The sequence below is a fragment of the Hemiscyllium ocellatum genome, chromosome 31, assembly GCF_020745735.1.
Source record: "Hemiscyllium ocellatum isolate sHemOce1 chromosome 31, sHemOce1.pat.X.cur, whole genome shotgun sequence".
Lineage (NCBI taxonomy): Eukaryota > Metazoa > Chordata > Chondrichthyes > Orectolobiformes > Hemiscylliidae > Hemiscyllium > Hemiscyllium ocellatum.
This window is the reverse complement of record NC_083431.1, coordinates 28,232,943-28,256,005: the sequence shown is the minus strand read 5'-3', so window position 1 is coordinate 28,256,005 and position 23,063 is coordinate 28,232,943. Positions and strand designations below refer to the sequence as shown.

At 37.0% G+C, this 23,063-nt stretch overlaps 1 protein-coding gene across 3 annotated transcripts in view; it reads right to left on the bottom strand.

The window, feature by feature from the left end:
* The window catches only part of rabgef1 (RAB guanine nucleotide exchange factor (GEF) 1), a 41,373-nt gene that overhangs the window by 12,072 nt on the left and 6,238 nt on the right, over window positions 1-23,063 (bottom strand). Inside the window, exons 2-6 of one of the 3 annotated variants that reach the window (XM_060848057.1) lie at window positions 20,418-20,600; window positions 19,307-19,464; window positions 11,225-11,391; window positions 7,916-8,003; window positions 472-604 (exon numbers count right to left, since the gene is read on the bottom strand). In XM_060848057.1, coding sequence (XP_060704040.1) covers window positions 472-604; window positions 7,916-8,003; window positions 11,225-11,391; window positions 19,307-19,464; window positions 20,418-20,596 — 725 coding nt within the window. In that variant the 5' untranslated portion in view covers window positions 20,597-20,600. Of the gene's footprint in view, window positions 1-471; window positions 605-7,915; window positions 8,004-11,224; window positions 11,395-19,046; window positions 19,146-19,306; window positions 19,465-20,417; window positions 20,601-23,063 lie in introns of those variants that run through there. The other 2 variants (XM_060848056.1, XM_060848059.1) reach the window with 2 other exon arrangements.

The following is a 23,063-nucleotide window of genomic DNA, read 5'->3' as shown; positions in this document are numbered from 1 at the left end:
AGAACCTCTCGTCTGTGAGGACAAAAATGATTAAAATATCTTCCAGATTGTGAACTTACTAAATACTCAAGTCTTTAAATATTGCTGAAAAGAGATTTCTTCCCAAAGCTTTTCTTTTTGCACTTGCCAGGACAAATGAAAGAGGACCAAATTTCAAATGACAACAACTTATATTACTATCAACTTGACAAAAGTGAGTACTGCAGATGCTGAAGATTAGAGTTAAGAGTATGGTGCTGGAAAAGCACAGCATCCTGAGGAGCAGGAAAATCGATGTTTCAGGCAAAAGCCCTTTATCAGGACTCTAACTGGTCAAGTTATTCCCTTGGAGAAAGCAAAGTGGAATAAGAGTTTCTCAAATTCCATGGAATTCGAAAAAGGCAGAAGGCTTGAACACATTTTTGTTTACAATCCTTAATTTGATGTCCAATGCACTTGATATTTTTGAATATCCAAAGTGAGTATGCTTACCTGATTCTTTTCTGAATTGCAAGATCTTTTTTCTCATCATCAGTTGTCTCTGGACAAAACACATTTTTGTATAGTCGCGTCATGATGAAGTTTTCAATCTGGTCCATCAATTTGTCTATCCGTTCAGAGGAACCTGGAACAGTAAGTAGATGTATAAAACTTGCCTGCAGGGTAAAGATAATTTTGTTATCAGATAACACAACTGCACAACCTAAATGAAGGCCATTGAGTATTATAAAAGTTGATTTTCTAAAATGTGAATACTGTGCAAATGGACAGTAAATGATTTGCGATTTTGTTGCAACCTATAACGGGAGAAATCTAAAATGATTACTGACTTTCAAAACACTTATGATGGAAACAACATTAAGCACACAGCCCTGCGCAATTCCTTACAATTGAAAACTCAGCACGCAAACAGTTAGCTACAAAAACTGACAAGCATGACTTCTTATTTTCAAATCCTGGCAGACAAGATTGAGGAATACTATTTGTGCTGAGGGGTGGGAAGAAAAAGGAGAGTCTTAAGCAAAGCCTTGATAGTTTTCTTACCTGATTTTGATTTGGCTTAGCAAATAATTACAATTTCTCTTGCCAAGAGGTGGACCAAGCCAATCAATTGTTAGTTGGTGAACATTTAGTGGAAGTTGTAAATTCTGTACTAACAATTACGATAGTAGTAGAAAATGACATTGGTCAACTTAAGAGTGGTAATCATCAAACTGAGGAGAGCCAAGTTCAATGGAGCAAGAGCTGACTGGATAGACCAGAACCAAAGATTGGTGGGAGAAATAGTAGCTGAACAATTGGTTATCCTGAGAGATAGTTCAGGCATAAAGATCTATTCCTTCAAAAGGGAAAGGGAAGATAATCAAATATAGAACTTCCTGGACGATGAAGGAGATAGAAATTAAGTTAAAGAAGAAAAAAAGGTGTGCTAATGACAGGTGCCCGGTAGTAGTGTCCATGGTGTTGACATAAGCAGGACATTTGTTCAGCTGCAGCTCTTTATTTGCCACATGGAGTGCCTGGAACTGCAAATGAACTCACCATGGAGCATCCATGAAGCTAAGAATGTAATGGGTAACATATTTAGCAACCTGGCCACACTACCAGTAAGGGCTAAACAGACAGTGAGGAGCTGGGTGAGCACCAGGAAAAAGAGTAAATTTGGAAACAGTACAGGAGCCCCCTGTAGCCATTCCCCTCTCAAACAGGTACACCATTTTGGATACTGCTGTGAAATGGCTTCTCAGGAGATTGCAACAGCCAGATCAGTGGCACCACAACTGGTACTGTTGTACCACAGGTAGCATCGAAGGGGGGTTTATAGCCAGGGGCACAGACAGGCTTTTCTGTGGCCATAAGTGAGACTTCAGGATGGTGTGTTGCTTTCCTGGTGCCAGGGTCAATGATGTATCTGAGTGGGCACAGGATATTCTGAAGTGGGAGTGTGAGCAACCTGAAATAGGTTTATGTTGATACCAATTGACAAAGGCAGAAAGATATTTATAGGATCTGGTCTGTTAAGGGGAGTATTGTCATTTCCAGCATTTCTATGCTGTGGTTTGTATATGGGGTCTATTTCTACATACTTGTTGATGGCATTTTGGATTGAAAATCAGGTCTTTGGGAAGTCCCATGCATGTCTTTGGTTAACTTGTCCTAAGATGGTTACCTTAGCCCAGTCAAATTAATGGCCCTCCTTGTCTGTGGGTATTGACTTGAGCAAGAGTTGGTGTTTGCGTACTGGGTTGCTAGTTTTCTGCCGGTCTGCCCGATGTAGTGGTTGTGGCAGTTGTTACATGGGATTTTGCATAAAAACTATGTTGTTGTCACTATTATACACTTAGTTGAGAGAGGATCAAGACTAGCAGCTCAACGTTCTGGGATTTAGACGTTTCCAGCATTTTAGAAAGAGATGTAAAAAAAGGTGGGGGAGTTGTTTTACTGATATGGGAGAATATCATAGCTGAGACCAGATGAGTAGAGCTCAGAAATAGGAAGGATGCAATCACATTGATGGGATTGTACTGTTGATGGGAGGAACATTTTGGGAAAAGTGACCATAATTCTGTAAGCCTTAAGTTACAGAAGAATTGCCCTTGTGTGGGGAAGGCTAGCTACCATAATATTAGGCAGAAATAGAGGAATGTAAACTGTAGACAGATGTTTGAGAGTAAATCCACATCTGGCATATGGGAATCTTTTAGAGACCAGTTGATTAGAATTCAGGACCATCATGTTCCTGTGAAAATGAAGGATAAAGATGGCAAGATTTGGGAATCTTGGAATGACAAGAGAAATTGAGAACTTACTCAAATAATATAATAATATAAAAATAATAGGATAAAATTCAAAACAAAATAAACAAGTTGACAGCACAAACAAGTACAAGCTAACAACCATTAGAGAGACGTGGCTGCAAGATGACAGTTTGGGAACTTTTGAAGGATTTAAGGAGGACAGGGTGGAGGAGTGGCTCTATTAATATTATATGATGTTAGCTAGTCAAATAGAAAAGAATGACCGAATTTCAGAAAACCAGGAGGTTTAGATAGAGGTTAGACATGATAAAGACAAGAAGTCATTTATGGCTTTGGTGTACAGACCCTATATCAGTAACCACATGGTAGTATAGAGTAAAATGGATGAAACAGCTAAAGCTTATCTGAAAGGTACAGCATTAATTTTCCTTCGGGTGCTCCGGTTTCCTCCCACAGTCCAAAGATGTGCAGGTTAGGTGAATTGGCCATGCTAAATTGCCCGTAGTGTTAGGTAAGGGGTAAATGTAGGGGTATGGGTGGGTTGCGCTTCGGCGGGTCGGTGTGGACTTGTTGGGCCGAAGGGCCTGTTTCCACACTGAGTAATCTAATCTAATCCACGTATGGGCATGTCATTAACGGAACAATTAAAATTTTTTTTAAAAAAAAACAGTGGGCGGCACGGTGGCACAGTGGTTAGCACTGCTGCCTCACAGCGCCTGTAGACCCGGGTTCAATTCCCGACTCAGGCGACTGACTGTGTGGAGTTTGCACGTTCTCCCCGTGTCTGCGTGGGTTTCCTCCCACAGTCACAAAGATGTGCGGGTCAGGTGAATTGGTCAAGCTAAATTGCCCGTAGTGTTAGGTAAGGGGTAAATGTAGGGGTATGGGTGGGTTGCGCTTCGGCGGGTCGGTGTGGGCTTGTTGGGCCAAAGGGCCTGTTTCCACACTGTAAGTCTAGTCTAGTCTAGTCTAATCTTAATTATGGGAATTTTGATTTACATTTAGCCTGCAAAAGTAGCATAGATGAGGAATTCACATAACCTTTTGCAGGATAGTTCCTTAGAGCTGCACATCTTGGAGCAAACCAGAGGGCAAGTTAGACTAAGCATGGCATCATTTTATGAGTTGGATGAATCTATAACCACACACAGTGAAGGTGTCCCAGGTAGCTCATGGCTTAACCTTTAATTAAGAAAATTATGAAAGTGAGAGCAGAGCTAGCTGAAAAAATGCAAATCAAAGCTAAAGGAAAGGTTAATAGAGTTGCAGAGCCAAACACTTAAGGGGATTTTTCAGAATATACAGAATAGACAAATTCTAAAGAGAAGGAAAAATTCCAAAAGGGTGGTATCAACATCCATGATTAATTTAAAAAGTTAAAGACAATATCAAACTTGAAGAGAAAATATATAACTGCACAAACAAATTGGTGGCATATCAGAAAGTGGACAGATTAAAAAAAAATAACAGAATAACAAAAATATTACTAAAGAGATATTACACAGAAAGCTAACTATGGAAGAATAGATTTACTGTAGATTCTTTCTTGAAAAAGTTAACGAAGTGGGCATTGGCAGAAAATCAGTCACAGAAGTTAATAATAAAAAATAAAACGGACATGTCAGATGAATTGAACAGATGTTTTGCATTGATCTTTGCTATACAGGATACAAGCAATATCCCAGAGATAGCTTTAAATCAAAAAGTGAAAATGAAAAACCTGATGGAAAACTACAACCAGGAAATTAGTACTGAACAAATTGTTGGAGATGGCAGTGCACGTGGAAAAGTTTAAAATAATCTTGCTGTGCCAATACGCTTTTGTGAAAGGGGAATCATGTTTAACATTTGAGGAAGTAATATGTGCTGTGAATAAGGGGAAGCAGTGGATGTACTGTGTTTAGATTTTCAAAAGGCATTTGACAACATCACAATGATTATTACAAAAACAAAAATGTTCATGGGTTTTAAGTGCAGAATTTTTGTTTGGATAGAAGATCAGGATCTAATAGGAAATAGACTTGGCATAAATGGATCATTCTCTGGTTGTTAAGGTAGCAAATGGTATGCCACAGGGATATGTGGCAGTGTCTCACTTTTAACATAGAGTCATAGAGATGTACAGCATGGAAACAGACCCTTCGGTCCAACCCATCCATGCCGACCAGATATCCCAACCCAATCTAGTCCCATCTGCCAGCACCCAGCCCATATCCCTCCAAACCCTTCCTATTCAAATACCCATCCAAATGCCTCTTAAATATTGCAATTGTACCAGCCTCCACCACTTCCTCTGGCAGCTCATCAATTTACATAAATGAGCTGGAAGAAGGGACTGAAGGTATGTTTGCCAAATTTGCTGATGACAGAAGCTCGGTAGAAGAGTTACTTGCAAAGTAGACAATCTATATACAATCACTTGATAGTGGGCAAGAATCTGCCAAACTGCATGGATTGTTGGAAAGTTTTGGCAGGAAGAACAAGAAGAAAAGCCCATTTTCTAAAGGGTGAGAGACTTCAGACCTCCAAGAGTCAGAATAATCTGAACAGCTTTGGTAATGAACCACAAAAAATAATACTGCAACTAATAAGGAAAGCTAATAGAATGTTATTGCTCATTGTGAGAGCAATTGAATACCAAAGTAGGGAAGCTATGCTTCAGTTATACAGGACATCACTGAAATCATGTCTGGAGTACTGCACAATAAAAAAAGCTAAGAACTCTGGATACTGGAAATCCAAAACAAAAACAGCAGGTCTGGCAGCACCTGTGGAAGAAAATGGAGTTAACATTTCAAGTTCATTCTGAAGAAGTCACTGGACCCAAAACATTAAGTCTGCTTTCTCTCCATAGATACTTCCAGACCTGTTACATTTTAACAGAAATTCTGTATTTGCTTTTGGAATATTGCGAAAGGTATTCATCTCCTTATAAAAAAGAGGAGAGAAATGCATTGATTGTAGTTTAGAGAAGATTTACTAAACTAATACTTCAAATGAATGAGCTGTCTAATGAAGAGAAATTAAATAGGCTAAGGTTTAATCCACTGGGGTTTAGACTAGAGGCTATTTAGTTGAAACATATAAAATCCCAAGTGATCTTTACAGGGTGGATGTTGAAGGAATGTTTTCATTTAGACAGAATCTAGAATTAGGGATCACTGTAAAAATAAGGAGTCATCAATATAAGCTGAAAATGTGTTGCTACTTAAAGTGCAGCAGGTCAGGCAGCATCCAAGGAACAGGAAATTCGACGTTTTGGGCATAAGCCCTTCATCAGGAATCCTCGAATTTCCTGTTCCTTGGATGCTGCCTGACCTGCTGCGCTTTAAGCAGCAACACATTTTCAGCTCTGATCTCCAGCATCTACAGACCTCACTTTTTACTCGAGTCATCAATATAAGCCAGAGCAAAAAAATCTTTGAAACTCTTTCCCTGAAAAGTTGGTAGAAAGAGAGCGTTTTTAAATATTTTTAAATCAGACGTAGACAGTTTGTTGAAAGCAAGTGGGTAGAGAGTTATTAGCAATAGGTGGGAACATGGATCAACTGGTCTTAGTGAACCGGCTTGAGGACTGGAATAGCTTACATCTATTCCTAATCATTTGTTTGAATGTTAAAAGCTTCCAGTTTTGTGCATGCTTAATGGAAATACATCAGCAGTTATCTCACCAGTATGTAGATTGATAACTTTTGCACAGAAATGTGGGTCAGTCGATTTTTTTGAGAATAAACTTTTGCTGGTAACTTATGACTACTTTCTTGTGCTAACTTTAACAACATGGTGTCTAGGAAATCAGTATTTGCCTGTGTGCTGTGTTTTTAAGTCCAGTGAAATGGTGTTGAAAGAAGATTAGATTAGATTTCTTACAGTATGGAAACAGGCCCTTCAGTCCAACAAGTCCACACCAACCCTCCAAAGAGTAACCCACCCAGATTCATTCCCCCTGACTATTGCAACTAACACGATGGGCAATTTAGCATAGCCAATTCACCTGACCTGCACATCTTTGGATTGGATTTATTGGTGAATTTTTCTTCCAAATTTGCTTTTGTGCAAGTTTAAATACTGTCGCCTCATAATTAGTGAGAATAAAGTTAAAAATTGCACACCAGGTTATAGTCCAACAGGTTTACTTGAAAGTACAAGCTTTTGGAGTGCTTCTCCTTCATCAGGTAGCTAGTGGGGTAGGATCATAGGATACAGAATTTATAGTAAGAGATCAAAGTGTCACACAACTGACGTGATGTATTGAACAAACCTGGACTGCTGTTAAGTCATTAATCACTTAATATTAATGAATCAAAACCTGCAATCCATTCTAAGTCCCAGAACTTCTGTCAAATAACATTCCTGACATAACTTAAGGTTTCATTAAAAAAAATGTTACATTGCTAGGCAGGGATGCTCCCCCAGTCAGGGAACACATATGGTCAAGGACATTTGGTCTTGGATCTTCAGCCGGACTTCTGGATGAGCAACAACACAGAGTTACTAAGCAAAGACTCTTAGTCAAGTTAATTACCCATGAGGATGGCCTCAAATGGGATCTTGGGTTCATGTTACACTATAGGTTACCCCACTACACTATACACACACTCTTACACACATTCATACTCTCACACTCATGCAGAACTTCTCTCATACACGCGCTCACTCTCAGGCAGACACCCCTCACAGGCATATACTCCGACACACTCGTGCACGCACACACTCTCTCTCATGTGCACGTGCGCACACACACACACACACGCAAGTCTATGGGGTGAATCTGCAGATTTGTATTTGCAGATGCATTCTATTTTGTTCAAAAAGCACACAAACTATAGGAAGTCAGTCCATGTGACATTTTATGAATTCCTACTTTGGAAACAGAAGCTGTCTGACTTAAGTTTGGAATACAGACAGACTCTAACCTCACATCTTTAATGCATTGTCTGAGCTGAGACACCACATTTTTTAAATAAAACCTTAAGTTATCTTGGAAATGTGACTTGAAAGAAGTTCATCTGTGAGAATGAAAACAGTATCGGAAAAACGTTTAGAAGAGCGTTCAGAAAAATGTTGTTTTAACTTCAGAGTATGTATTATAAAAGCCAGGAATATCAAAATGTCCTTGAGTCAACCTTATGCCCTTGGCTGCTTTTTTTTAAAAAAAGTTACTCAGAGCTAGGTACCTTTAAAAATGGAGTGTGTCTGTAGTCGGTCAACCATATTTTGATAGAAGTCCTGAACACACTCAGATTGTTCCTCAATGCTCAATTCCTAAGAAAAAAGAAGTTCAAATGTCACAACTTTAGTTCAAATACAAGCAAAGAACTTTTTGCTGGCATAACTGAAAACCAACCACAGATTTACAGTAACAAATGGAATAACTTGCAATTCTATAGGGCCTTAAGACTAAAAGTGAACATCTAAAATTAATTTAAAGTTACAATAAGGGACATTAACATGTAGAAAGAATTTGAGAAAGTGGGAAAAACATTTTCTGTAAGGCATTTGTTGAGTGTTATTGAAATAATGGGGCGAGAGTCTGATAGAAATGTGAAAGGCATGGATGAATTTTTCTGCAGCAGTTGTACTGAGATAGGACAGAGGCACTCAGTGGCAGCATTACCTCATTCACTGGTGAGAAAATCAATGTGAATTCCACTATTGAGACCAGGAAGCTTCACAACATTCAGCAAACTTTAAATTGTAGTGTTACTAATTCACTATTTACTATTTTAATATTGAAGATGGCCCCTAAGACATTACCGTGGACAAAAAAAATTCTGGTCCAGTTTTAATTCCCTTAGTATAGCATGAATTTCAAGATCATGGAGGCAGTGTACAAGAGTCTTACTGAGACACAAGAATGATGGACCTTTTATTTGCAAATAGAGAAAACAATTCAATAAACAATAGCACTTTTCATGACAACAAAGATTTAATAGAGATGTTTGACAAAGTGAACAGGTCAGCAATGTTATAACTAAAGAGAATATTTAACAAAAATTAAAAATTAAGATGCTGGGAAAAATAAAACTTTGCATTTTGCACTTAAGATATAGAATGCCCTACTTGAAACAGCAAATCAAAGCAGAACTTATAACTGCTTCAAAAAAAGTGGATAGATATTTGATTTAGGACAAAAAGGATGCAGACAAACCATAGGGTTTTTTAGTTTGAATAAGACAGCTTTCAGAAAGCTCACTAAAGGCTTGATGAACTAAATTACCTCCATCTGTGCTATAAGATGCTATGCTAATTGTTGAGATTCACCAGCAAAAAGAGCTTATAATATTTTAACTGTGAGCTCAGATTTTAATTGGTGCAGTTACCATCCTTCATTGTTTGTCAAGATTTAAAATTTTCTTGCACTAGTTTATGTGAATTTACAGTGACTAAATAAAAAAAAAAGCTTTAGGCATGAGCCTTTGCTCAGTGATTACACCCCACCTCCAAGACAGAAGATTGTGGGTGCAAGGCCAATTCCATAGATTTGAACACAAAATCCAAATTGGTCATGTCATGCAGCAGTGAGGGAGTGCTGCAACCTTGGCTTACAGGTAAGATGTTCAAACCAGCATTGGTGGATGTAATAGATGTGCCTATGCAAAGAGAAATACAAGAATTCTCTTATAGCCAATAATTGTTCCTCAAACACTTTCACTAAAGCTTATATATGTTAGATTTGGTTATGCAGAAATTGATTGCTGGATTTCCTCATATTACATCAGTGACAACACTGCGAAAGTGCTTACATTGATTCCCTTTTGTTTCAACCTAATTCTTTTTTCACATTTAGATCTCTGTTCATATCTAAATGAATTACATATATTCATTACAAATCACAATTAAAGTATTGAACTTTTATACATCTTAGTTAAATTTATTGGGGGCAGTAATTTTACTAAGATCAAACTGGAATCTGTATCTACTCAAAACCAATGTTGTATATACTTATAGTTAAGTAGTAAGTAAGTTAGCTTGCTGAGCTGGAAAGTTTGTTTTCAGAGTTTTGTCACCATAACCAGGTAACATCAGTGAGAATCTCTGTTGAAATGCTGGTGAGATGTCCCGCCTCTCTACTTATAGGTCTTCATTTCTAAAAGGTGGGTGGTGTCATTTCCAGTTTTGTTTTCCAAGGGAAGGTAGATGTGTTTATTGATGGAGTTCTGTTTAGAATACCATGCCTCTAAGAATTCTCGTGCGTGTCTTTGTTTCACCTGGAATGTGTGTGTTGTCCTAGTCAAAATGGTGTCCTTCTCTGTCTGTCTGTATGGACACTAGTGATAGTGGGTCATGTCTTTTGGTGGTTAGTTGGTGTTCATGTAACCTGGTGGCAAGTTTCCTGTTTGTTTGTCCAGTGTCGTGATTTTTTATAGCTCTTTCATGATATTTTGTAAATGACGTTAGTTTTGCTGGTAGTATCTAATGGATCCTTTCGGTTCATTAGTTGCTGTTTAAGTGTGTTGGTAGGTTTTGACTGGGACAAAACACACTTCCAAGGACAGGTGAAAACATGACATGCACAAGAATTTTTAGAGGCATGGTATTCTAACCAGAACTCCATCAATAAACACATCGACTTAGATCCCATTTACCTTCCCTTGAAAAGAAAATGAACCAGAAATGACATCACCCACCTTAAGAAACCAAGACCTACAAATAGAGAGGCGGGACATACCACCAGCACTTCACTGGAGACTCTCACTGATGTTACTTAGTCATGGTGACAAAACATCTAAAAACAAACCTTCCAGCTCAGTGAGCTAACTTACATACTTACCATCAACTTGAGCTACAAATCTTCTCAAAAATTGCTTACTTTTAGTTAATACTGACTGTACCTAAATACAATTGTCTGCCATCCTGGACTCTACAGTACAGAAAGACTACTAAAGCTTTCGAGAGTAAAGAAATATGACAAAATTCAAACAGAAGTAAAATCTGCTTCTGTTCATCAGAACAGAACAAATGAAGTAAAAGGTTTAACTATGAAAAAGATGAACAGGATAGACAAAAGCAAATTGTTCTTGACTCCTCTACTGGGAATATTGGGCTTTGGAAATGCATTTAAATATAAGATTTGGACCGGAAAGCAAGAAAAAGCTTCTTTATACAGACTGTTATTGCATTCATTTCAAAGTTAGTGGCTGAGATAGAAAGTATGTTTGCATTCAAAACTAAATTATATAAGTGGACAAATGTAAAATGGTTGAATGGACATGGAAACAGTAGACAAATGCAGTTTGAGCTATTGTGTGAAAACATATACCAGGGTGGATGACTCCAAGGTGTTTGTTTATGGTTGTAACAAATGTTATGAACCCCATAAACAGATGGAAACCAGAAGATTATTTTAATGTCAATCATAACTATAATATTTCAACAAGCTCAGAATTAGATTGTATACAATTTTCATGTTGATTGTTGGACATTAGTTTTTTTTAAACACAAATATACAACAATAGCTGAAATGAAGTGCTTTCAAATGTTACCTTTTTATGTTGCATTGACTCAATAAATCCTCTGCATTGTTTTAGTATATCTTGACCAGGCTTGCGAAAGCTCTTAAGGAAATCAATAAAATCCTTAGATGCTCGTTCTGTTTCTAGGCTGGTTTGCCTATTTATGGATGGACTTGAGGCTTTAACTTCCTGACTGTCTGCTAGTTTTGACAAGAAAAAAATTATAAATGAGAAACCCAGTATTCAAATACCTTTGGTTTGTTTCATATTTAGTTTCTCTGAAGGCAAAATATAACCTTGTTACAGCATACTACATTTTTAGTACAATATCTGTAATGTTGCTTTAGTGATACAGTTTTAATCAATGGATTTTATTTAAACTTTGCAACTTTTATCACTGGATACTTACTGTATTTTTCCTAATTGCAGTTAGTAAGTTTGCAGATGACACCAAAATTGGAGGTGTAGTGGACAGCGAAGAGGGTTACCTCAGATTACAACAGGATCTGGACCAGATGGGCCAATGGGCTGAGAAATGGCAAATGGAGTTTAATTCAGATAAATGCGAGGTGCTGCATTTTGGGAAAGTAAATCTTAGCAGGACTTGTATACTTAATGGTAAGGTCCTAGGGAGTGTTGCTGAACAAAGAGACCTTGGAGTGCAGGTTCATAGCTCCTTGAAAGTAGAATCGCAGGTAGATAGGATAGTGAAGGCGGTGTTTGGTATGCTTTCCTTTATTGGTCAGAGTATTGAGTACAGGAGGTGGGAGGTCATGTTGCGGCTGTACAGGACATTGGTTAGGCCACTGTTGGAATATTGCGTGCAATTCTGGTCTCCTTCCGATCGGAAAGATGTTGTGAAAGGTGAAAAGGTTCAGAAAAGATTTACAAGGATGGAGGGTTGGAGGATCTAAGCTACAGGGAGAGGCTGAACAGGCTGAGGCTGTTTTCCCTGGAGCATCGGAGGCTGAGGGGTGACCTTATAGAGATTTAGAAAATTATGAGGGGTATGGGTAGGATAAATAGACAAAGTCTTTTCCCTGGGGTCAGGGAGTCCAGAACTAGAGGGCATAGGTTTAGGGTGAGAGGGGAAAGATATAAAAGAGACCTAAGGGGCAACTTTTTCACGCAGAGGGTGATACGTGTATGGAATGAGCTGCCACAGGATGTGGTGGAGGCTGGTATAATTGCAACATTTAAGAGGCATTTGGATGGGTATATCAATAGGAAGGGTTTGGAGGGATATGGGCCAGGTGCTGGCAGGTGGGACTAGATTGGGTTGGGATATCTGGTCAGCATGGACAGGTTGGACTCAAGGGTCTGTTTCCATGCTGTACATCTCTATGACTCTATGCTGTGAGAGGCAAGTACGCAACAAGAGTCAAACTAAAACAATGGTCATTATGAGTGATTAAGCAATTTCTACTTCCAACGATTATCGTTGTGACACTAAATAATAATATCTCAGAAGCGACATCACCTCCTTTCTTGTTCTTGTGTTGGCAAAGAAATCTCAATAGCAAGAGCAAATATCGTAAAGAACTCACACAGCAGAAGTCAACATAGTTTTCACCACGAAAGATTCAGGTTTTTTTTTGGAAAAGGTCAATATCTGCCAAAATATTGAATTTCTTGTACATTTAGCAGACTAATCTGTTAATATTATTCCTATCAGATATTTCAATTGATTTATAAACTGGTTTAAAATAAATGGGTTTCTTCCAACATAAAATAGCAGACACAGGAAGACAATGCGCTCATTCACCACCATTACCAACTGCAAATTTTACCCTCATTTTACAGCTGAAAAATATAATGGAACACCAATAACATTATTTCAAATAACGTAAAGGCTGTAAAAACTTTAAAACACCATATTGGCATGTTCATAAAATATTTCACACAGAACATGTAACATATTTAATTGAATAATTGGGTAAATAAGTTCCCACTAAATGGCTTCTATTACTACAAAAAAAACCATAAAAAAGCAAGTTATTACTAACAAGAGACAAAGAGCTCAGAACTGTTATTAATTTAGTTTCAGGTTAAAAAATAACCATGGAGTTAGCTCCCAGGAAGAAAACCCAATTACCATTTTTTTTTCTTGTCAAAACACAAATTTTAAATTGTATCAGAGTCTGAAAGCTTAATTTGAGATATATCATGTGTATAGAATATACAGAAGTAATTTTATTGATGACAGTATGAAATGTGGGAAAGACATAAAACTGATGCATCATTTTAAACCCAAAATGATGTAATATTTTCCATCATGCAGAATAATCTGAGCTGCAGAAATTAGGTTTATTTTTGCAGCAGATGTGAATCTGTTTTTAAATTTAATAGGAGTTTTGAAAGATTATTCATGGTTCCTATCAAGGAAGAATAGACCAAAAAGAATAATGAAATGAATATTATTTTCCTAATTTTAAAGTTAAGCAATTAGGTACAAATTAGTATTTAGGTCTGCCTTGGTTTCAAGTTTAAATGCAAAAAGAGTTATTTGGTATTTACATATTAACTAATGCATTTCCTTTGTAATTAAAAGCTGATCACAAACTTGTTTACATTTTTTTGCCACATTACATCTGCTATGCAGTTGTAGTACAATGTTTGTAGTTTATACATATGTAAACATTTCATGAAATTAGATATCAGTCGTATTTTGATGGGAAAATATTGGCTGGATAATTTGATAATGCACATGTCTTGCCAGCACCTTTTTCTCTCACTGAAAATTTAGGCAAACATTTCATCCTAAGAAAGATACAATCCTTTCATGTTTGCAAAATAAATTGAACTTGTCCTACAACTTTGCTAACTAATACAACTTTAATTCATGTCAGACTGCGTATATTTATCCTGAATCAATAAGATTTTAAAAACTGATTGCAATATAAAAGACTAATTGTTTTGGCAGTTTTGTAACAATTTTGAGCCCCATGATAAATTGATTAGCACCTACCTTGCAATTCATCATCAAAATACCATAGTGAATTAAGTGAAAGATAGTAGCAAATGAACACAAGCAAAAAAAAACAGAAAAGGAAACACATGTTCTTCACATATATGTATATGAAAACCAAGTGAGAAATTTACACCAAGATGAAAGCAATTTTGCAAAAAAATGCAGTGTTTATAAATCAGAATTTGTATCATACAATTTGCTAACATTCCAATCACTAAGTTAACATGCTGCTTTTCGGACTCCAAATGAGACTTAACCTACATATATATCACTTAGATGTACTATCACCCAAATTCAGTTGGGCCTTATTACTCTGCTTGCATCACTGACATTCTCCCACACCAGGCACGCTCTGCCTTTCCAATGGACGGTTTAATATTGCAATCCATGCTCATTAGGGTCTGGATTTTTTTCTGCTGAATTCATTTTACAAGAAACTTTTACAGCCAGAAATGATATAATAGTGTGGGCTGGGCTCAAATCTCAGAAGGAAAGACCAATAACTAGCCAACCACTCCAGACATTTACAGGAAATTATAACTGAATCTCAGGATCTTACTGAAACATTATTGGGAAAATTTATTTTAGATATTTGGTTATATAAACATGACAGCAAGGTTATGTGATAACCTCTCAAAAGAATAATTAACTAGCTTTCCATAAATCCAATTCAAGACACCACAAAATATTCAACTCAAATCATAACTTCAATAATTCTCAACATGTTCTTCTTTACATATATGTTAAATTTAAAGCTCTTCATTGGAATAGTGAGTAAAAGCACTGTCTGATAGTATTGTATGAATAAATCATAGTACTGGTAGAAATGTATCCATGACCAACCTAAGGGTTGGGTACACTAATTTGTTTGTAGATTCAAAACTTCATTTCCAAAATTAATTAGTTTTCCAAAGCTAATTTTGGAAACATAAACTAGATGTTCATGCATAAATCTGGAATGACACATTAGGAGTAGTCCACTGGAGCCTGCTCTGCCATTCAATAAGATCTGATCATGGCCTCACCTCCACTTTCTTGCGAACCTGATACTTTTGACTGCCCCAACAATCAAGAATCTATCTCAGCCTTAAAGTATTCAATGACCCCAGTCTTCACTGCTGCCTGAGGAAGAGAGTTCTAGTCTCAAAACAACAAAAAATTTTAATTTGTCTTAAATGAGAGCGCCCTTATTTTTAAATTTGTTTCCTAGTTCTAATCTCTCCGAGAAAAAGAAAAACACCCTTTTAGTATTCTTTCTGTCAAATCGCCTCAGGATTTTGTGATTCAAGAACATCACCTCTCATTTTTCTAAATTCCAATGGATACATTACTAACCTTTCCTCATAAGGTAACTCCTCTTCCAGATAAAATTACCTAATTTGCTGTTATGAATAGATGTAGCAACATAACCCATCTTTAAGCATATGTTGCCTATTAATACCCAAGAACTTAGATTTCCTGAATATAAAATTTATTTTACATTTTTCTAAATTCAGAACATACTTTAACACTTGATTACACTACATTATAATGCAATAATTTTAATCATCTTGGTATCATTCACAAAAAATTCCTTTGAATAATCTATCTATTCTACAAGCAATACATCGAGGATTAAGGAAGAAAATAGGTATGTATATTTTATGTAAAAATATACATTTTACAACAGAGACACCAGGGATTCAATTTTTAGTAACCATAGTTGTTCCAAATTTAAACAACAAACATATAAAATAAGTCTCATTTGAAGCAAATGACAAGGAATAATGATAAAGTCAAATACGTTGCGAAGCAGCGGTAGTGTCCCTACACCTGGACCAAGAGACCTTGGTTCAAATCCCACCTGCTTTAGAAGTGTGAAGTAACATCTCTAAACGGGTTTATTAAAAAAATGTTAAATAAAAAATAACTAAGTAGATTGTGGCACAATAGTAATATCCTAACCTTGATATGGCTTCCGTGTTCAAGACCCTCCTGGTCGAGAGGTATGTAATAACATCTCTGAACAGGGTGATCAGAAAAATAGGTAAAATAGTTTATTCTGACTTTCAGTTTTGCTTAGTAAAAATATATGCCCATGGATATATAAAAGGGAATACAAAATCTAGAATAATTTCAAATTATTCAAAATCAAAAAAAAATCAATAAAATACTTAATGCTTCAGATTAACTATCCTGAAATAGTTTCATTGAAACTAGCATTTTTATTTCCACCAGCTCGCAAAGATAGAAACCAGTGAGCAGATCTGACACTATCACAACATAATACATTTGTGCTCTAATAGTCTGCCATCAAGTGGCGGGATTTCAAAACACAAGCTTCTGATGATAGCAGGGAGGTATTTCACCAAAAGGAGGAACAACACCTCATTATGCTCTTCCAGGGTTGGTTACAAAAAAGAAATCAGCAAATGCAGCTGTCTGCAAAAGAACAGAAACTTTTGGGGCTGCAGCTTGAGCAATCCTATAATGACTGCAAATGTGTTGCTGGTCAAAGCACAGCAGGCCAGGCAGCATCTCAGGAATAGAGAATTCGACGTTTCGAGCATAAGCCCTTCATCAGGAAGTAAACACTAGACTTGGTCCCAGGTAACTTTATAACACTTGCGAATGGGTATAAATGTTAAAATATGGAAGGTATTTTAATTTTCATATTATGGTTGAAGAAATAAAATTTTAAATCTCACTTCTGAATTTGTTATTTTTCATTGATTAGATCATCAAATCAATGACATCCCAGCTCTCCTCACAAAAAGTGAAAAATTAGTTAAGAAATAAAAGTTTGATTTGAATAAAGTTACCAATTTAGTTGTTCAACAACTATGGGCAGTAAAAGTAACCCCAGTTACCTAAGCAAAGGTAACTCTCAATACCAGTCAGCATCGACAGGCAGCTTTGCAACAGTGCTGCATTACCTTCAGTAGGAGAAGCCAGCTCCCATGGTGGAGTAAAAATCTCCTTCAAATCCCTAAGAATGTTATCCGCATTGCATTCCCTCCCACCTAATCCATGCTTATGAACTTTGGCTTGATTCACTGAATACAAATGTAGAAAAGAACAGAAAGCAAGAGACAAATGGGAGAATACCATGAATGGGTAAAAAAAAATTCATTAAAAAACATGTAATTATCCAGAGCATGATCACACAGCGCAAGACAATGAATGAAAATTAAATACCAACAGCTGTTAGATACCCTCATCCTGTATCAAATGAGAGGACAACACTAGAGAGTATGAAATGATGTAATAGACTTAATTTCCTCTTTGCTCATGCTTTCGTTTCTTATCCTTAAACACAATTTCCACTGGAGAGCAATTATTAGCTTAGGAAAATAGCAGCATTGCAATTTGGAGATTAAAATACATCTAACCGCCATTCAAAAATAATGACCTCCTTAATTACAAGGACAGGAAAACTCCTCAGACTTACTCTCAACCTAATGGCGCTATTTTGCTGGAAATATGTTGGAAGCCAATCTGTGCATACAAACATGCTTTTTACTGTACAGTAACACAGGTGGGAATAGGAACAACTCAGAGGAATTTTACAGCTACAGGATTAAATTAAGTTTTTAAATAAACCACTTATTTTTTCAAATGGATTTAGACAAAAGAAAATAGGAAATCCACTGAAAGAAAGTGCAATACTGAAACTAAGTAAAAGTGGGCCTATTTTCACACTGTGAATATCATTGTCTCATGTTGAAATGCAAACTGAGCCCAAACATGGAATATAACTTATGATGTGCAGATAAGTGAGTGTACTTACTGAAAAATTAAGTTATTTATGTAAGCTTTAGCTTAAAATCAGAAAAGGTTTCAGATTTTTTGAAAACAAAAGTAACCTGTGCTGTGAATGGTAGACATCCTATGACCCCAGTGACTGAGTCTGCTGATTTGTGCCAAATGAGTAACAGTGCAGACTCGTCAACTAAGATATGAATGGAAGCTGTGCAAACTAATTTAACACAAATTCTTTACAGCCAGCTGAGGAAATTTTAATCTTGAGTGCAAGAGGCTGGATTTAAATGTAGATTTCAAAGAAATCACTGCACCATCTAGCTTTCCTGAAACAATCTTATTCATGGTCATTTGTCCATAAATACCTGAACATGAAATACCCACAAAGATAGGCCTCAAGATGGTGAGAAAGCAAATGGAAGCACTTGTTCTATCACCACTGTGCATATTTAATGCAAAGTGTGCAAATCACGAGCACCAACATTTCTCTTCTCGAGTAGATAATACTTGGAGAGTAAGAACAAGTTGAAATCTTTTTGGGATTATGCATTCCAGAAAAAAAAACTAAATTGAAAACAGAATAAAAGGTCCCACTGGGCAGAAAACAAAGAGAAACCTGAAGCACCGGATTAAGGTAGATTTTGTCCTGTCCCGTAACTAAACTCACAGTTTAGCATGGAGCAGAGATGCAAGCTGTACTAGTAGTGGTATCACCTTCTCTGAAGTAGTTTTCCATCTTAAGTTGTTTTTAATGGCTGTATACAGTTCAATAGCCATTTTAATATATCAATTCTGTTGCTCCTGATCATACATAGTAAAAAATTATGTAGATGCTGAAAATCTGACATCTATGCAAAATACTGGGCACACTCAGCAAATGGGAAATAGGAAATATGATATCATTTTTCAGAATGCTTTTCAAATCAGCCATATTGTAGAACTGGAAGGTAATCAAATGATAAACCTCAAACAAAATTAACATTTCATTAAATTATTTATTTGGGCACATTATGTAAAACAAGACACACCTTTTAAATCATAACATCTAGAACAAGAGGTGTAATTTTGAAGGGTTTTTGAAATGGTGTAAACAGCTTATTGTTTTCCACTGGGATCAAAGAAATTAGGGAGTAAACATACACTGCATTTATCCTGTAAATCACTTGTCAATTTCATTCTCAGAGTTTCCATAATAGCTTCACTTCCTGATTCTTGTCAATGTGATGACTCCACACGTAAGTATGCAAAACACAAGAATTATGTTTATAGTTTTAAAAATAGTACAAGAACTTTATACTAACATTTGCAATCAGAAATATTCGGCAAATACAAGGCTAAATTGTTAAAGATGCTTGTTCTCAGAAAAGTAACAAGAATTATGCTCAGTCCAAGCAATTTACCTTTCTTTGGCGCACCCCGGGATGATGGACTGAAGAATTTTTTGACAGTCTGGACTTTTCTTTTTGTCTCATTTGTTTTTTTCTCTTCAAATTTAGAAAAGGTGAGTGATGGAGCCCCTTGACTGCTAGCATAAGCAGCTTCCTCTTCACGCTGTAAACTTTGTATTCAAAATATTAGATTAATATACAATATAAAAGCAATTATTTAACGCATACTGCAAAGGGCCTATCATCTTATGTAACAAACTAACCTGCTTAGATAGATTTTACATGCTTAAATTTTTTTAACCAATTGCTTAACCAATAACACACTTAGTCAGAAATATCTACTTCGATTAAATAGAAAGATTCTTTCAATTACAAACATAAGGAAAAAATAATGTCCAAGAATTCTTTGAGAAGGAAGCAAAAGCAAAAGAGACACCAATTGCAAAAAATGTACAGGAGAAAGCAAAAATCAGAGAAACGCTGCACAAATTCAATGGGAACATTAGTCCAGAAACTTAACTGCTTAATAAATTAAATCAATAATGCAAAAGAGTTTGTCCTGGTGCTCAAAAAGTTCGTACTACATTTCACACAATGTGGAATGTGTTATATCCACTTAATTTTATTTTCTGTTATGTTGGTGCTCTGTTACCATGCTGTAAACTTCAGTATAATAAGGGTTCCGAGCTATAACACTTATTCTATGTAGCCTAGAACCTCATCAAATTTAAAAATCACACAACACCAAGTTATAGTCCAGCAGGTTTATTTGCAAGTACTAGCTTTCAGAGTAGTGTTCCTAAAGCTAGTAATTCCAAAAAAACCCTGTTGGACTATAACCTCATGTTGTGTGATTTTTAAATTTTATTCACCCCAGTCCATCACCGGCACCCCCCCTATCATACCACATTTGGCATTTAAAGACAGATTTTTTTCCCCCCAATACGTTTATTGTTTAAGGGATTTATTTCTTTAAAGAAATACTCATTACAGATGAACAAAAGCAACTAGCAATGTTGACAGATGTCATGCTTGACAAAAAAAAGTTTTCCTATATGTCATTCTTGGAATGTGTCAAGGATATTGCTGGTTGAGTACAAAATAATCAAAGCAGAAGCACTACCGTTCTGCAAGCTCCCAATCTTCTTGAATTTGTCGTTGTCTCGCTTTGCTGTATTCTTCTCTCCAACATTTGGAACAAAAACCTTGCCAAGCAGGATTTCCATAGTAACCACACCCTTTCTTACACAGCAGTTCTGACTGGTCCACATGAATTCCTCTTCGTTCTGATTTCAAGCTCATATTTCTATTGGAAATCAAAACAAAGTTACAATAAAGACAAACTAAAACCTGATAGACACAGGTCTGCATAAAACAGCTATGTAACACTGATAAAAGTCATTAAATAATTTATTAAATCCTAAAATAATAATTTGATTGTTCAGATAAAATTACTGGTCATTGAATTAACTTCTTTCTTGCATGCTCTATTAAAAACAAAAGGCTTGCAAATTCAGAGCACAGCTTTAAAATAATTAAATAAGTAATGAATACACCACAAATATCATTTGATCTTACGCTTGTAATCACTATTTCAGGCTATGATACTTGGGTAACTTAGAGGAAGACAAAGGTGGGATTTGCACGTGGTGATATGGGCACATGACTGCAGCCAAATAAGAGGCTCAGATAGTGTATATACCAGCTTGAACGAGGGCATGTTTGCATCGGAGGTTTGCCACAGAAGAGGCCTTCCATGCATCCTTTGACCAATAGCTAGGAAAGTGGAGGACTCCCAACATATCTTTGGTACAGGGATTTGCACACTGCCAGTAAGAATCTGTGTCCAGGTTTATAAACAACCATAACTTTACTGGAACAGGACAGATCTGAACCACTGGGACAGTCTCCACCCAAACAAAGAAGGACCAATGTTCTAGTGAAAAGGGTAAACAGGGTGGGCAACAAGACTTTAAACTAGGAAGTGAAGGTGAAGGGAAAGGTAAAAGTTAAGTAGTGTCATGGCCAATGGGAAACAAAGCAGCAGGTTAATGTATGTGGGGAGGGATTCAACTGCATGGAAAAGGATGAAAAAAAAAAGAGAACTCAGGAGCAGTTATTAAAGTCTCCAAAAAAAATAGTACAGTGTGTTGAGAAAGGATTAGGATGCTAATTTCAAACACACAGAATAAAGGGATGACAATGAGAAGAAAGATGGTAAATACAGGACTGAAGATATTGTATCTGAATGCATTCAGTATATGAAATAAGGTAAATGAGCTTGCAGCATAGATAGAAATTGGCAGGTATGTGGTGGTCATCACAGAGACATGGCTGCAAGGGGATCAGCACTGGGAGTTAAATATCCAAGGACATACATTCTATCGAAAAGACAGACAGGTGGGCAGAGTGGAGGCTGCCTTACCAGTAAGAAGTGTAACTAAATTAACAGCAAGAAACAATGTTGGGTCAGATGATGTAGAAATGTGTAGGTAGAGCTGAGGAACCGAAAAGTTAAAAAATCACAATGGGAGTCATGCACAGGCTTCCAAACAGTAGTTAGGATGTGGGGCACAAGATACATCAGGAGATAGAAAAGGCATGGAAGAAAGACAAGGTTACAGTGATCATGGGGGACTTCAATATGGGACTGGGAAAATCAGGTTGGTAGTGGATTGCCAGAAAGGGAATTTGTGGAATGTCTACGAGATAGTTATTTGGAGCAGCTTGTGGTGGAGCCCACAAGGGCACAGGCAATTTTGATATAGTGGTGTGCGATAAGGCAGACTTCATAAGGGAGCTTAAGGTGAAAGAACCCTTAGGAGGCATTGAACATAGGATGGTAGAATTTACCTACAATTTGAGAGGAAGCAAGTGGAATCAGATGTAATGGTATTACAACTGAATTAAGGCAAGTACCAAAGCATGAGGGAAGAACTGACCAAAGCTAAGTGGGAGAGGAGCCTAGTAGGAAAGACAGTGGAACAATAATGGCAAGAGTTTCTGGAAGTAACACAGCAAAAATTCACCCTGAGGAAAGAGAAGCATACTAAAAGGGAAGATGATGCAACCGAGACTGACAAGGGAGGTCAGAGACAGCATAAAAGCAAAAGAGAAAGCATATAATGCAGCAAAGGGCAGGTGGAAGCCAGAGGACGGGGAAACCTACAAAGACCAACAAAGGACAGTGAAGAAAGAAATAAGGAAAGAGAAGATTAAATAGGAGGGTAAGCTAGCCAGTAATATAGAAGAAGCTTGCAAGAGTTTCTTTAGATAGCTAAAGGACAAAAGAGAAGCAAAGACAGACATTGGGCTGCTGGAAAATGACAGAGGAAGTAGTATTGGGGAACAAAGAAATGGCAGGGGAACTGGAAAATGCTTTGCGTCAGTCTGCATGATGGAAGACAAAAATTCAACAGAGGGAGGGGGTAGAGGGGAGTATGGTGGCCATCACCCAGAGAAGGTGCTAGAAAATCTGAAAGGGCTGAAGATGGATAAATCACCAGAGCAGATGGACTACACACCAGAGTTCTGAAGGAAATAGCTGAAGTGATACTGGAGCCGTTAGTGGTGTTCTTCCAGGAACCACTGGAATCAGGGAGGGTCCCATAGTACAGAAAAATCGCAAATGTACCCCTATTTAAAAAGCGAATAAGGCAAAAGATGCGAAATTACAGGCCGATTAGTCTGACTTCGGTCATTGGTACGATTTTGGAGTCCATTGCGAAGAATGACATTTCTGAATACTTGCAAGTGCATGGTCAAATAA